Below are 13,139 nucleotides of genomic sequence, written 5' to 3' on the forward strand. Positions count from 1 at the left end.
AGTCAAAAAAGTTTTTTGGTCATTCCTTCATCCACCAGATATTTATTTTCTAAACACTGAAAGGGGCTAGTGTCCTTCTTCTGTGAATATTTCACCTGACTAGTCTTACCAGTTGTATCTACATCACGCTTCTTAAATTCAGTGAGAAGATCTGAGGAATGAGCAAATAACATTTCCCGAAGGGCTCTCAGAGCTGATTCTTCTACTCTGCTAATCCTGGGATAGAAGAGAAAAAGGCATTTGTTTCTTTGAAAATGTTTTACTTGCCTGTACAGTTTCACACCTTCTCAAAATATGTATTAGCATAACTCAACACCACCACTTTCTTTGCCACAGGGCATGGGGTCCCCCTCCATGCTTATATCCCCACCTCCCCTTAAAAGTCTCAGATGGGTATCAGTATATGATGAAGGGAAAGAACTTAAATTGGAGGAGAGAGTTTTACAGACATCTATCATGGTGAGATTAGAAACTGTACCCATATGCCGATAATTAATTATACTGTAAACCAATAGCCTCCAATTAAAAAAAAAAGGTAACTTAGATCTGAAGACATGAACAAAGGTTTTATTAATGTTTCACTCTGTCCCCTTGTTTTGTCTTCTGAATTCCAGATATGAATGAGATCATCCAGTGTTTGCCCTTCAGAAAGGAAGATTCAAAAAAGGTAGTATATGAGAAATGCCTCTCCTCTAGTTTTCATGCCTCAACTCCCCAAAAACCGTTTTTGAAGAGGTACATCTCTCATTTCTCTCCGTTGCTCCTCTACTTTCCCCTTTTATACACAAATCAAATGGGGTTGATCAGAAATGCTGGAGAAAGGTCACCTTTTTGTAAAGTGATGTAACACATAAAACATAACAAATTATATTGACCTCAATTTCCCCACCTGCAAAATCAGGGTAAAGTATCCTACCACATAGGATTATTGTTAAGATTAAATAAGTAAATTCATATATAAAGTGCTTGGAATAAAACTAGGCACATTGAAAGCACTCAACAAATGGTTTGTTACAGTAATGTCCTTTCTTAATAATTTATGTTAAACAGCCACAAGGCAAAATTTATGAATAGCAAAAGGGCACTAATTTAATTTTCTCCCTCCCTCCCTTTCTTTCCTTTCTTTCTTTCTTTCTTTCTTTCTTTCTTTCTTTCTTTCTTTCTTTCTTTCTTTCTCTCTTTCTTTCTGTCTTTCTTTCTTTCTGTCTTTCTCTTCCTTTCTCTCTTTCTTTCTTTCTTTTTAATTTTTTCCTGGGCAGGGGTAGATAGCATGATGGTTATGCAAACAGACTTTCATGCTTGAGGCTCCATAGTCCCAGGTTCAATCCCCCACACCACCATAAGCCAGAGCTAAACAATGCTCTGGTTAAAAAAAAAAAAGTTAAAAATTTCTCCTTATTAACCCATTAAAGTAATATAGGCACTGCACCTGACCTAGAGTTTGTGATATATATATATAACAGAACACAGCTCAGGTCTGGCTTATAGTGGTGCTTGGAATTAAAATATCTGTATTTTAATGAACAAGAATATAAAAAGAAATGGGAAGTACATATTTTGTCCTCTCCCAGAGGAACCATTCTTTGTATAATATCCAGAAAAAACTTTTTTTAATTTTAAGAAAATATTTACTTTTAGATAGAGGCAGAGAAGGAGAGAGAGAGAGAGAGAGAGAGAGAGAGAGAGAGGCTATAGCACCAAAGCTTCCTTCAATGCAGTGGGGACCTGGCCTGACTTTGGGTCGTGCAAATGTCAAAACAGCACATTCATGTGAGCTATTTTGCTCAAACCTATTTTTTTTTTTTGCCTCTGGGGATATTGCTGGGGCTCGGTGAATCCACTGCTCCTTGAGGCTACTTTTTTCCCTTTTTGTTGCCCTTGTTGTTTTATCATTGTTGTTATTATTATTTTATTGTTGTTATTATTGTTGTTATTGATGATGTTGGATAGGACAGAGAGAAATATAGAGAGGAGGGGAAGACAAAGAGGGAGAGAAGACACCTGCAGACCTGCTTTTCCGCATATGAAGCGACTCCCCTGCAGGTGGGGGGGAGCCAGGGGCTCAAACTGAGATCCTTATGCCGGTCCTTGTGCTTTGCACCATGTGCACTTAACCTGCTGCACTACCACCTGACACCCAAACCTTTTTTATTATTTTAAAATTTTTTATTTATAAAAAGGTGACACTGACAACACCATAGGACAAGAGGGGTACAACTCCACACAATTCCCACCAATATAAGGAAACAGAGGCTGGGGAGATAGCATAATGGTTATGCAAAAAGACTTTCATGCCTGAGGCACCAAAGGTCCCAGTTTCAATCCCCAGTACCACTATAAACTGGAGCTAAAAACCTACCTTTTAAACCATATTTGATGACAGTCTTCTCTGCATTTTAAAGTGGTCAGCATAACAATCTTCAGGTGGGCTCCCTAGACCCCTAGAAACTGTGAACTGCTTGAAATGTATATAATATATATATATATATATATATATATATATATATATGAGTATATCTGCTTTCTCTCTCTCTCTCTCTCTCTCTGAGTGGAAATACTCTCACCCTAGTGACATTAGGTTAGGCAAACCTTGTGGGACTTGGAGACACACTTGAATTAGTAAGAATGTCAGTTGTGCTCCTGAAAAGACAAATGATCCACAATTTTAGCAAGCCTGAATGATCAGATGGTTGTTTGTCTATCTGATAAAGATAAAAGGGAGAAAGGCAGAGGGAAAAAGTGAAAGAGACCATAACACCAAAGCTTTCTTCACTGTGGTGGGAGCAAAGCAGCACACTGTCCAAGTAAGCTATTCTGCTGGGCCCAGTGGGTAAATGAAATATAGGTGACTCCAGAAATTTAAGGATCACCGATTTGCTAAAGCATTTAGATTGTCTCCTGGTAAACTGAAATTGTCAGTTATAATCATGAAGGGATATGGTCTAGAGACACTTAGGAGCTGTCTGGAAATACAAGACCATGTCCTTTGGTCAAGCAGCACATACTGAGCATTTAATGAATGCAGAGCTCTGCGTGGATCATCTCATTCATTCTTCAGCACCACTGACTGCTAATTATTATACCTTTCTGGAACAAGTAAGCAGTCCAAGTCATATAGCTAGTAAGAGATTAAATCATTACTGTGAAAACTGAATTTAAACTCAAAGTAAATAGAGTCTGAATAAGAGTCCTCTAAGGAAAAAGTTTGAATTTATAGCCACTGAAACAATTTCTTCTCTTCTAAGTTCCCCATTATGGTAGTTGAAGTTGCTGGACAAGTGACTGCGGGATTTAATAGGTGATGTACTTGCTTCAGTGCAACCAATAAATATTTCAAAAAGCTGGGTGTGCTTTGGTAACCTTGCTAAAAGTACATTACTTTATAGAATTCACTAGTGTTAGGTCTGCTAATAGAAGTAATTCCTCACTTTGAATATATATGATGATACTTTAACCATCTACAAAGTCTATACTTCTACTTTTATGAAAATCAGTCTTTGAAAAGTCTTGCCTTTGCCTCATGGTTAGCATGTGGGTTGTCTTGTTGGCTTGATACTGCACGATATGTGGGCTCAGGGCTGGCCCCAGTTTGACATAGGCCCCTTTGTTACTGCCAACTTCATAATAGTTGGAGGCAGAAAAGATGGTTAGAACCTAAATCAAAACAGAAGAGAGAAAGTCATTCAGGTGCACTGAAGAGCTCATCACACTCAAACCTCAGAAGGCCACAGACTGCTAGTCCTCCTTAACCTCACCTATGGAATTAAAAAAAAAATTTTTTTTAATTTCTTTGTTGGTGAATTAATGTTTCACATTCGACAGTAAATATAATCGTTTGTACATGCATAACATTTCACAGTTTTCCATATAATAAAACAAACCCCACTAGGTCCCCTGTCATCCTTCTTGGACCTGTATTCTCCCCACCATCCCCACCCCAGAGTCTTTTACTTTGGTGCAATATCACCTATGGAATTTATTTTATCACTTTATTGGGAGAGGGTTAATGATTTACAGTATAGCTATTGGCACATGCATACTGGATTTTTTTTTTTTTTTAGTCTCTTGGTATGGCAGAAGTTGTGATTCAAGCCAAAAAATGTGATTCTGATAGAACATTTGATAGTTTTCCTGGAATAATTTCATTGCAGTAAGAGTAATAAGGTTCAGGGAAAAAAAACATTTCATTTGGCTCAGCTTAGAGGCAACCTAGGCCTGATAAAATGAGAAAGCCATTAACTACAATTGTCAGGCAAAACAATTCTGGTAGCTAGTGTGAGCCTCAAGCAACAATTTCTGACAGTTTGGGTCTCCTGATCTCAGGTGAAAACATTTCCATTGTTAGTATGTTGAGAAGTTCTAGATACCATAGCTCTTATTGGAGAATTACAACAAATACAGGAAATTAAAGGTTCTCTACTGTCCAGCAATAAAGAAACTTGCATAATAGCTTAAGAAAACATTTCTTACATTATATTGAGCTCAGACTTTTTTATTTCACATGTAAATTTAATATTGTCTCAGAGTTGGTTAGCTAGTTATTAGCTAGCTCAATAGTTAGTTCTTTTGGAAATATCCATCCTGCTGCATTACTCTCAGCAAACACTGTAGGACTTAGAGGAATCTCTGAATTAGCCAGGATATTAATTCTGCTTTGAGAAGAGAGTTGAAATTTCTTCCTGGGGCACAGAGCAGGCATCTTATCACTATAGAGTGCTCCATGAGACATGTGACAGTGAACAATGTGACAAAGAATAGAGATGTGACTGGGAAAACATAGGGCCATACTGTCATCTATGAAAAGTAACCACATGTGCCCCATATTCTTTTCTTAGAGTATTGATGAAATTTTGAGATTTAAAAAGTATGTAAAAGTCAAGTATAAATGACTAGAAAGGACCTAGTTGCCTTCAGCAAATGGGTAAGAAATAAACAGCACAGTTGATGGTTAAGAATGTGATTCTCCACTCCTCCAGACCGCGATTGGGCAACCTGGACTCTTGTGTACCTGCAGAGACACCACCCACCTTACGGCTGTGGCAGAATTCATAGCCTTCGGGTTTGCACTCATGAGAACGTATCAGGAACTGCAGGTTGTATTTCTGTAGCAACTTCTCTGTCACATTAGGCCCAAAATAACAGCCTGCCCCTCGGACTGTGTTGGCCTTGCATCCCTCCTGTGTCATGGGGTCACTCCACAGTATATCCACAACCTGTAGAGACCAAGAGATGGTTCCTTTACTAAAGACTTGACAGATATTTGTTCAGTTATTCTTATGAAAAGAGGGAAATAGATGATATATGGAAGAGGAAGAGGAGGGAATGGAAGATAAAATTCTTGAAATAAAGTGAGTACATTTCAATAGTCACATGATCAATAGTCAACATACATTTGTAATTTCAATCTTGAGTCTCTAGACTATTTATTACCAGAAATGAATGTGTATATGAATATGCATTGACAAATATATATATATACTCTTTCTAGAAAACAAATCTTATGTGACAGCTCAACACACACACAAACACTGAGAATGAGAGAGAGAGAGAAAGGATAGAGAGAACCGGGAAGTAGTGCAGTGGATAGGGTATTGGACTCTCAAGCATGAGGTCCCAAGTTTGATCCCTGGTGACACATGTGCCAGAGTGATGCCTGGTTCTTTCTCTCTCTCTCTCTCTCTCTCCTATCTTTCTCATTAGTAAATAATTTTTAAGGGGCGGGGGAGATGGAGAGAGAAAGCAGGAGAGAGAGCTCCCCCCCATCCCTGGTAGAATCTTCTATTACACCAGCACTTTTCAGTCAGTGCCAGTGTCCTAGGCCCTGGACTTTTACCACAAAAAGAAGGTGGAGGGGGTCGGGCGGTAGCACAGTGGGCTAAGTGCATATGGCACAAAGTGCAAGGACCAGCGTAAGGATCCCAGTTCTAGCCCCCAGCTCCCCTGCAGGGGGGTAGCTTCATAGGTGGTGAAGCAGGTCTGCAGGTATCTATCTTTCTCTCCCCCTCTCTCTCAATTTCTCTCTGTCCTATCCAACAGCAATGACAACAACAATAATAACAACAACAAGGGCAACAAAAATGGGGAAAACGGCCTCCAGGAGCAGTGGATTCGTATTGCAGGCACTAAGCCCCAAGAGTAACCCTGGAGGCAAAAAAAAAAAAAAAAAAGAATAGGGAAGCTATCAAGGGAGGGAACTGGATACGGAGTTCTGGTGGTGGGAATTTTGTGGAATTGTACCCTTCTTATCCTTTGGTCTTGTCAATACTTCCATTTTATAAATAAATAAATAAGTCTACATTTTCCTCTGTACCCAAGTATCATAAAAGTCAAAAAATGCTAATTCAGTTTGAAGAGAAGAGCGAGTAAATTTAAAGAAGGGGGATTTTAAGCGATGGTTAGGTCTTCCCTTCAAAGGAACATGAATAGAACAGTCATTTAGTATAACTTCTTTCTTTTATAAATTGTTATCTATAGCCACCTGTGGTCAGTTGTTCTGTCAGTATTCTCTAGGTCAGATAATACTTATTTGCAGTGCTTGCTAATCTTCCAATAGAGACGCTTTTCCTTACCTTATTTAGACAAAGTGGGGATTGTGAGCTCTGAAGCCCAGCCCAGGGGTGGAGGAGACGGTTCTGTGTCCAGTATAAAAGAAGGGAGAAGGGTGAGGGGTGGGGGAGTGCCATGCTGCTGTAGGGCGGCCACTGTTGGCTGCGTGCCTTTTTGCAAAAGAATAAATGCCTTGCTTCAACTCCTTATCTTTTGTCTTGACAAGTAATTTTAATTGGATGTCATTTACAACACAACCAATAAGTTCCAGTAATGTTAGCCTTTAGATAATTCTAAATTCTTGCTTTTGCTTTACTAGATGAACCATAAGAAAATGCCACTTTCAGAGGTCAGAAATTCAGAGTTCTAGTTGCACTACTACATAAAATCACTGTCATCTGCCTGCAGAATGAATATAGTCTTGTAAAGGGGCTCTCTGCCACAATCTCGCCCAAGTAAAATATGTTCTCCATTTGGCTGTCAGAAACATCTATTTTGCAAGCACTATGGGTGCCTATTCAATATTCCTTCCTCTCCTAACTGAAAGAACTTGGATGAGAGTTTTTGGTGGCAGCTACTTGCCAAGCTAAATATTTCCTTTTCAATACTCCCTTGCAGCTAGGGGGAAAATGACAATTTTGAAGATTTCAAAAAAAAAAAAAAAACCAACCCAAAAAACCTTTAGTTTATGTTAACAGAAAACAAACTTTATAGACCCAGCTCTTTCGGACTGGAGCTACAGTAGTCTTGTTTTATCTTTTCTCTCCTTCTTTTCCTTCCTTCCTTCTTTTTTGCCCCTTCTTTCCATGAGAGGAGAGAACTGCTTTGGGAAAGAAACCACAGGCAGGTGGTGCTCCTTGTAGAGCTTGTCCTTTGCTGCTCTGCTCTTCCCTTCTCTGCCACTCTGGCTTATAGTGGTAAGGGGGATTGGATTTAGGACCCTAAAGCCTCAGGCCTGAGAGTCTGTGTGCACAAGCATTATGTTATCTCCTTCACCCTTCAGTAGTCATCCTCCTACATTTATATACATAACTTATAAAATATGAAATAAAATGCATTAGATATGAATGTATACATAATCTATGTGCTCTATGTATAATGTATATATTTATATAAATGCATGCATCTAATCAGTCTTCTGCTCACTCAGAATTCTAGCATTCACTAGGCTTAACCAACTTGAAACCAAGTTCATGTTCACTCAGGCAACAGAGTTCAGCTGCTACATCTTCGCATCTCTCATACAACTCTAAAATATATGAACCATTATGTAAATATTAGTGTCTTTCTGGAGTGTTCTAAGATTTAGAAAAACTAAACTAAATTTATAAGGGAGGTGGAGATTTGGTCAGTTAAAAAAAAAATCCTTGGCCTCTCCTATGACAGCTAAATTCATGGAAGCAGCATCAATCAACGTACCTGCTTCCACTCCTCTAGAGTGGGCGCCAGTAGTCCCCCAGCTTCCCAGTCTGCCTCTGAGGGGAGGGGCAGGAACTCTTGCTTTCCCAGGGCCACCGGGTAGTCAGCTAGCTGCCACCTCGGCAGCTCCAGGTCCAGGGAGCGCTGAGCCTGCGCCTGAGGGGAGAGCTTTTTACCCTCAGGAGGCAGCGCACAAGGGGTGCTGGAAGAGCGGCCTGCTCTGTATGTCCTGGGGGAGCTGGGCCCAGGAGTCCATGAGAGGAGAGAACTGCTTTGGGGAAGAAGCCATGGGCAGGGTCTCCTTGCAGAGCTTGTCCTTTCCTGCTCTGCTTTTCCCTTCTCTGCCACTTTGTCCTGCTTCTCTCTTGTTTTGCACCGCATGGTGGAAACAATCTAGAAATAGCCAGAAAAGATACAGTTGTTGGAATGAAACCATATTTCCTTTTGGAATGCTTTGCTTCCAGGTCAGTGCATATTGGACTGTGTCTACTGACAAGCTGTGGACTCTTTAAAACTGTGGGAGACAAAACAAGCACTGAAAATGAAAGAAAACCTTTAGAAATGTTAGGGGTTTGATGCTGTTATGACATTCAAGCACATGATCACCAGGCTTATATTTTTTGCTTTTATTTAATTTGTCTAGTAATTCATATCTATTGTGCTTTACAGAAGTAGTGATCTGTGACAAAATTAAAGTTTATTTAACCTGGTCCATTTCCACAGATAAATTGAGAAATGCTAGCCTAGGCCATTCTCTCTCTCTAGTGGCTTTTAGATACTAGAGAGAGAAGGGCACCTTTTTTCTGGAAGGTGAGCCTTTAGGTTTCCTGTTCCACAAACGCTAAAGAAAAGAAGGAAAGTAACTGGTGAGCCTGGAAGAGATTACAGAGTAGCATATAGGACTTGCATCTAAGAGGTCCTTAGATTCAATATCTAACAGTACCAATAGCCAGAGTTGACTGGTGTGAAGAAAGAAAGGAAGGAATAGAGAGAAAGAGAGACAGAGAGAGAGAGAGAGAGGAAGAGAGAGAGAGAGAGAGAGAGAGGAAGAGAGAGAGAGAAAGAGAGAGAGAAATATAGATTGTGATAAGAAAATATTGGAAGAGAAAAAGTTCATTACTTATGTGGAAAAGGTAATTTGTCATGACAATTTATAGGCATCTACAGGAAGAGTTTGTTGTCTTTAGTATTAACTATTGAGAATGAACAGAGAGACCACACATTGATTTTATGTTGGCACTGAAACTGGACAGTGTGGTGAAATCCATACCATTGCATTCCTCACTCAGTACCTTGTGTCTATCAAGTTTAGCTAAGAGCTCCAGGTCAGTCATGTCTGACACTCCACCATGAAGAATCAGGACTTTCTCATCAATCAGAGTGGCTAGTGGGAGCCAACAAAAAACATCTTGCAGTCGTTTTAGTATTGTCTTGCCATGTGTCTGAAAAATGATATCAACAAGATATTATTGTGTTTCAAATAATACACTCAACTTATTGAGCTAAGAGAAAAAAAAATTTTTTTTATTCAAAGGTAGCATACCTTATATTTCTGCATCACTTCCTTGGTGAAGCCATATCTACATTTAGAAGCAAAAAATTAAATTTAAATTAAATTAAATTTAAATTTAAATTAATTTATGACACAATTGGATTCTTATAAACACACATATATATCTAGATTATAAAAAAAACTGGCGGAAAAGTGACGAAATGCTTATAATTATAACGTTAATCTGGGTAAAGAAATATGGGATATTTTCATTTCCTTTCCTTAGCCTATCTATATGCAGCTCCTTTTTGTCTTTTTTCCCCCCCTTTTGTTGCCCTTGTTTATTATCATTGTTGTTGTTATTGCTGTCATTGTTGTTGCATAGGACAGAGAGAAATTGAGAGAGGAGGGGAAGATAGAGAGGAGGAGAGAAAGACAGACACCTGCAGACCTGCTTCACTGCCTGTGAAGCTAACCCCCTGCAGGTGGGGAGCCGAGGGCTCAAACTGGGATCCTTAAGCCAGCCCTTGCGCTTCACGCCATGTGCGCTTAACCCACTGCGCCACCACCTGGCTCCCTACAGCTCCTTTTTGTACAGCAAGACCCACCCTTATTGCTTATGTAATAAAAAGAGTGAATATGTGAAAAAAAATAATGAGTTTATTAGGATATTTAGGGAATTTCACTTTAAAAATAGTTTAAATGTTACATGTTGCATATTCCACTTTATAAAAACTAGAAAAATAGGGGCCAGGTGGTGGCACACCTGGTTAAGCCCACAAAGTGTATAAGGACCCAGGTTCAAGCTCATGGTCCCTACCTGCAGGGGGAGAGCTTCACAAGTTTTGAAGCATGGCTCCAGGTGTCTCTCTGTCTCTTTCCCTCTCTATCTCCTCCACTCCTCTCAACTCTCTGTTTCTATCCAATTAAAAAAAAAAAAACCTGGAAAATAGCATCAAAAAATAACTGTTGACAAAACAACTTGTCCTAATCAAAACAAGTAAACATCAAATACGTAAGCAAATTTGTACCGTAAGTTCACCATATGGTCCTCATGATTTCCTCGGTTAAGATGGAATTCTTTGGGATAAACCAACATGAAGGCAAAAAGAACCATCAGAATCTCTACTGAATCCTGGCCTCGATCCACGAAGTCACCATTGAACACGTAGGTTCGCTCTGGACATGGGAGGCCGTTCTGCCCACCATGGAGACAAATCCAAAAAGAGGGAGTGGGGGAAAAGCAGCAGGAAATTAGGTAAGGCCAACATGCATTTGACAGTCAGCTCAGGCCTAACATAAATTCTGTGGTTCCTGGTTTTCCTCCAAATGTGAAATCTCAGTAAAAGGTTAGTCTTAAAGTTCCTTTTCAGTCAAATGGAGGTTATAGGGTGCTTGACAAAACGGAAACTTAAAGCCAAAATGTTGCCATGTGGTACAAACACAGACTCTGAACTTGTCAAAGATCAGTTTGAAATTCTGGCTGCATTATCTTTAACTAGCATTAACTATAGTTGCCAGAGAGTCTTAACAAATAATGAAGACATTATGTAGGGAAATGTTATGGAAAGAGCAGACCCTATGTGTCATGTGTATTTTTATTTATTAGTATTGTATAATTAGAATGTTTTCTTTCATTATATGCTTCATATTTTATACCAAAAATGGATATGGAAATAGTTCTTAATTGGCTTGATAACAATTTTCTTTGGAAAAAAAAGTCAATTGTTAAATAATAATCCCTTTATTAGCCTAAGATTTTTTTTAAAAGTTTCCCCAAAAAATGTACTAGATTATATTATGTGGGCTTTTATTTTACAAATGTACTACATATTGCAAAGTATTATTTTTAAATACTGATTTACTGTATATGTGAGAGAGTGGGAAGGGAACCAAGCACCAATCAAGAAATGAAACCTAAGGCCTCACGCCTACAAGGAGTGTGTTTTACCCACTAAACCTCCTGACTGAAAAAGAAATTAATCCAAGAACACTTCAGCATTTGTTTAGTAGGTAATTATTCCAACTGTTGATTTAAACCTGAGAACAAAGCAATAACATAATCTGAGCATTCATACCTTATAAAATATAAATATTAAGTCATCCAGCTGGCCATGTAAATCTCCTAATAAAGACAGAAAGAGACTGTCAGTTTTGACTGATCCTTACCATTGTTTCTCATTTTTACTATAAAAATGAAAATATCAGGGGCTGGGTGTGGCACATCTGGTTGAGTGCACATGTTTCAGTGCACAAGGACCCATGTTCGAACTCCCGGTCCCCACCTACAGGGGGAAAGCTTCACAAGTGGTGAAGCAGGGCTGCAGGTGTCTCTCTGCCTCTCTCTTCTCCTATGCTCTTGACTTCTGGCTGTCTCTATACAATAAATAAATATAATTTTTTAAAAAAGGAAAATATGCAAAAAATCTGACAAACTCGTTACTCATTATTTCTATGTAAGATATTAATTATTAATAAATGTGAATTCCCTTTGCTGTAGGGATAGTTGATATTGAACACAGAATGCACAATAATTATTCTGTGTGATTACCATAAATAGTAAACACATATTTCCAAAGCAGAGATGAAGCAGAGTTGTGCAGTTATAAGTCCAGAAAAGAATAAGAGAGATTTGATCCTATCCTAGGCATCTGCTGCTTATTTATGGGTTGGTGTTATGGGTTGTTTTTTTTTCCCCAAGAGAAACTGAAATGCAGTCTTCAATATGAAATTCTCCCATTTTCAAGTGTTGGAGACTAGTCTGAAAACTCTAAGAACATTTTAGGGAAAGCAAACTATAAACAGACTGCATGTGGTCTTTGGATACATCACTTTACAATCCTTGGTGTATTATAGTCTCACTCCCCTGAGTATGGAGTGTTAAATCATCACTAAATATTAGGAGATGGAAAACTTTATTAGCAGGGAATCTTATGTGTACAAGTGGATGGAAGGAGCAGTTCACTAGGAATTGGGACCTACTCATGAAACAATAAATAAGGGACCAAATGGTGGTATACCTGGTTGAATGCATACATTACAGTATATGAGGACCTTGATTCAAGTCCCTGTTCCCCACCTGCAGGAGGGAAGTTTCACAAGTGGTAAAGCAATGCTTCAGGTGTCTCTCTTTCTCTCCCTCTTTAGATCTTCCTCCCTTTCAATTTCTCTCCGTCTCTATCCAAAAATGAATAAATACTAAAAAAAAAATGACAAAAATTAAACCATAAATAAACTGCCTCCTTATTTTTTTTTTATCTTTACTCATTTTTTTTTTTATTGCCACCATGGTTATTGCTGGGGCTTGGTGCCTACACAGCAAACCCACCACTCTTGGTGTCCCCATCCATTCCTCATTTTCTTTCTTTTATTTGATAGAGCAGAAGAAATTGAGAGAGGAGGGGAAGATACAGAGGGAGAGAAAGCAGCACTTGCAGCCTTGTTTCACCACTCATGAACTTTGTGTATGGTAGGTAGTATGTGCACTCAACCAATTGTGCTACTGCCTGGCCCCAATACACTGTTTTATAATAAGGAATGTTTGGTTATTTGCAGGGATTTTGTTCTGAGGAGTTCGAACTTGAGATTAAGTATAAATAGCTCAGGAAAATCAATCAGAAGTTGGGCCCTCACTCCAGAGTCCTTCAGGCAGCACCTATACTTTAAGTAACTGGAGCAAAAA

The 13,139-nt window shown here is 38.9% G+C and overlaps 1 protein-coding gene across 1 annotated transcript in view; it reads right to left on the bottom strand.

The window, feature by feature from the left end:
- PPEF2 (protein phosphatase with EF-hand domain 2) overlaps positions 1 to 13,139 on the bottom strand; it is a 48,397-nt gene that overhangs the window by 16,151 nt on the left and 19,107 nt on the right. Inside the window, exons 7-14 of the mRNA XM_060187883.1 lie at positions 11,536 to 11,582; positions 10,489 to 10,655; positions 9,509 to 9,545; positions 9,258 to 9,407; positions 7,966 to 8,358; positions 5,028 to 5,213; positions 3,512 to 3,654; positions 110 to 216 (exon numbers count right to left, since the gene is read on the bottom strand). Of these exons, the coding sequence (XP_060043866.1) occupies positions 110 to 216; positions 3,512 to 3,654; positions 5,028 to 5,213; positions 7,966 to 8,358; positions 9,258 to 9,407; positions 9,509 to 9,545; positions 10,489 to 10,655; positions 11,536 to 11,582 (1,230 nt within the window). The remainder of the gene's footprint in view (positions 1 to 109; positions 217 to 3,511; positions 3,655 to 5,027; positions 5,214 to 7,965; positions 8,359 to 9,257; positions 9,408 to 9,508; positions 9,546 to 10,488; positions 10,656 to 11,535; positions 11,583 to 13,139) is intronic.

The sequence above is a fragment of the Erinaceus europaeus genome, chromosome 3 (assembly GCF_950295315.1).
Source record: "Erinaceus europaeus chromosome 3, mEriEur2.1, whole genome shotgun sequence".
NCBI lineage: Eukaryota > Metazoa > Chordata > Mammalia > Eulipotyphla > Erinaceidae > Erinaceus > Erinaceus europaeus.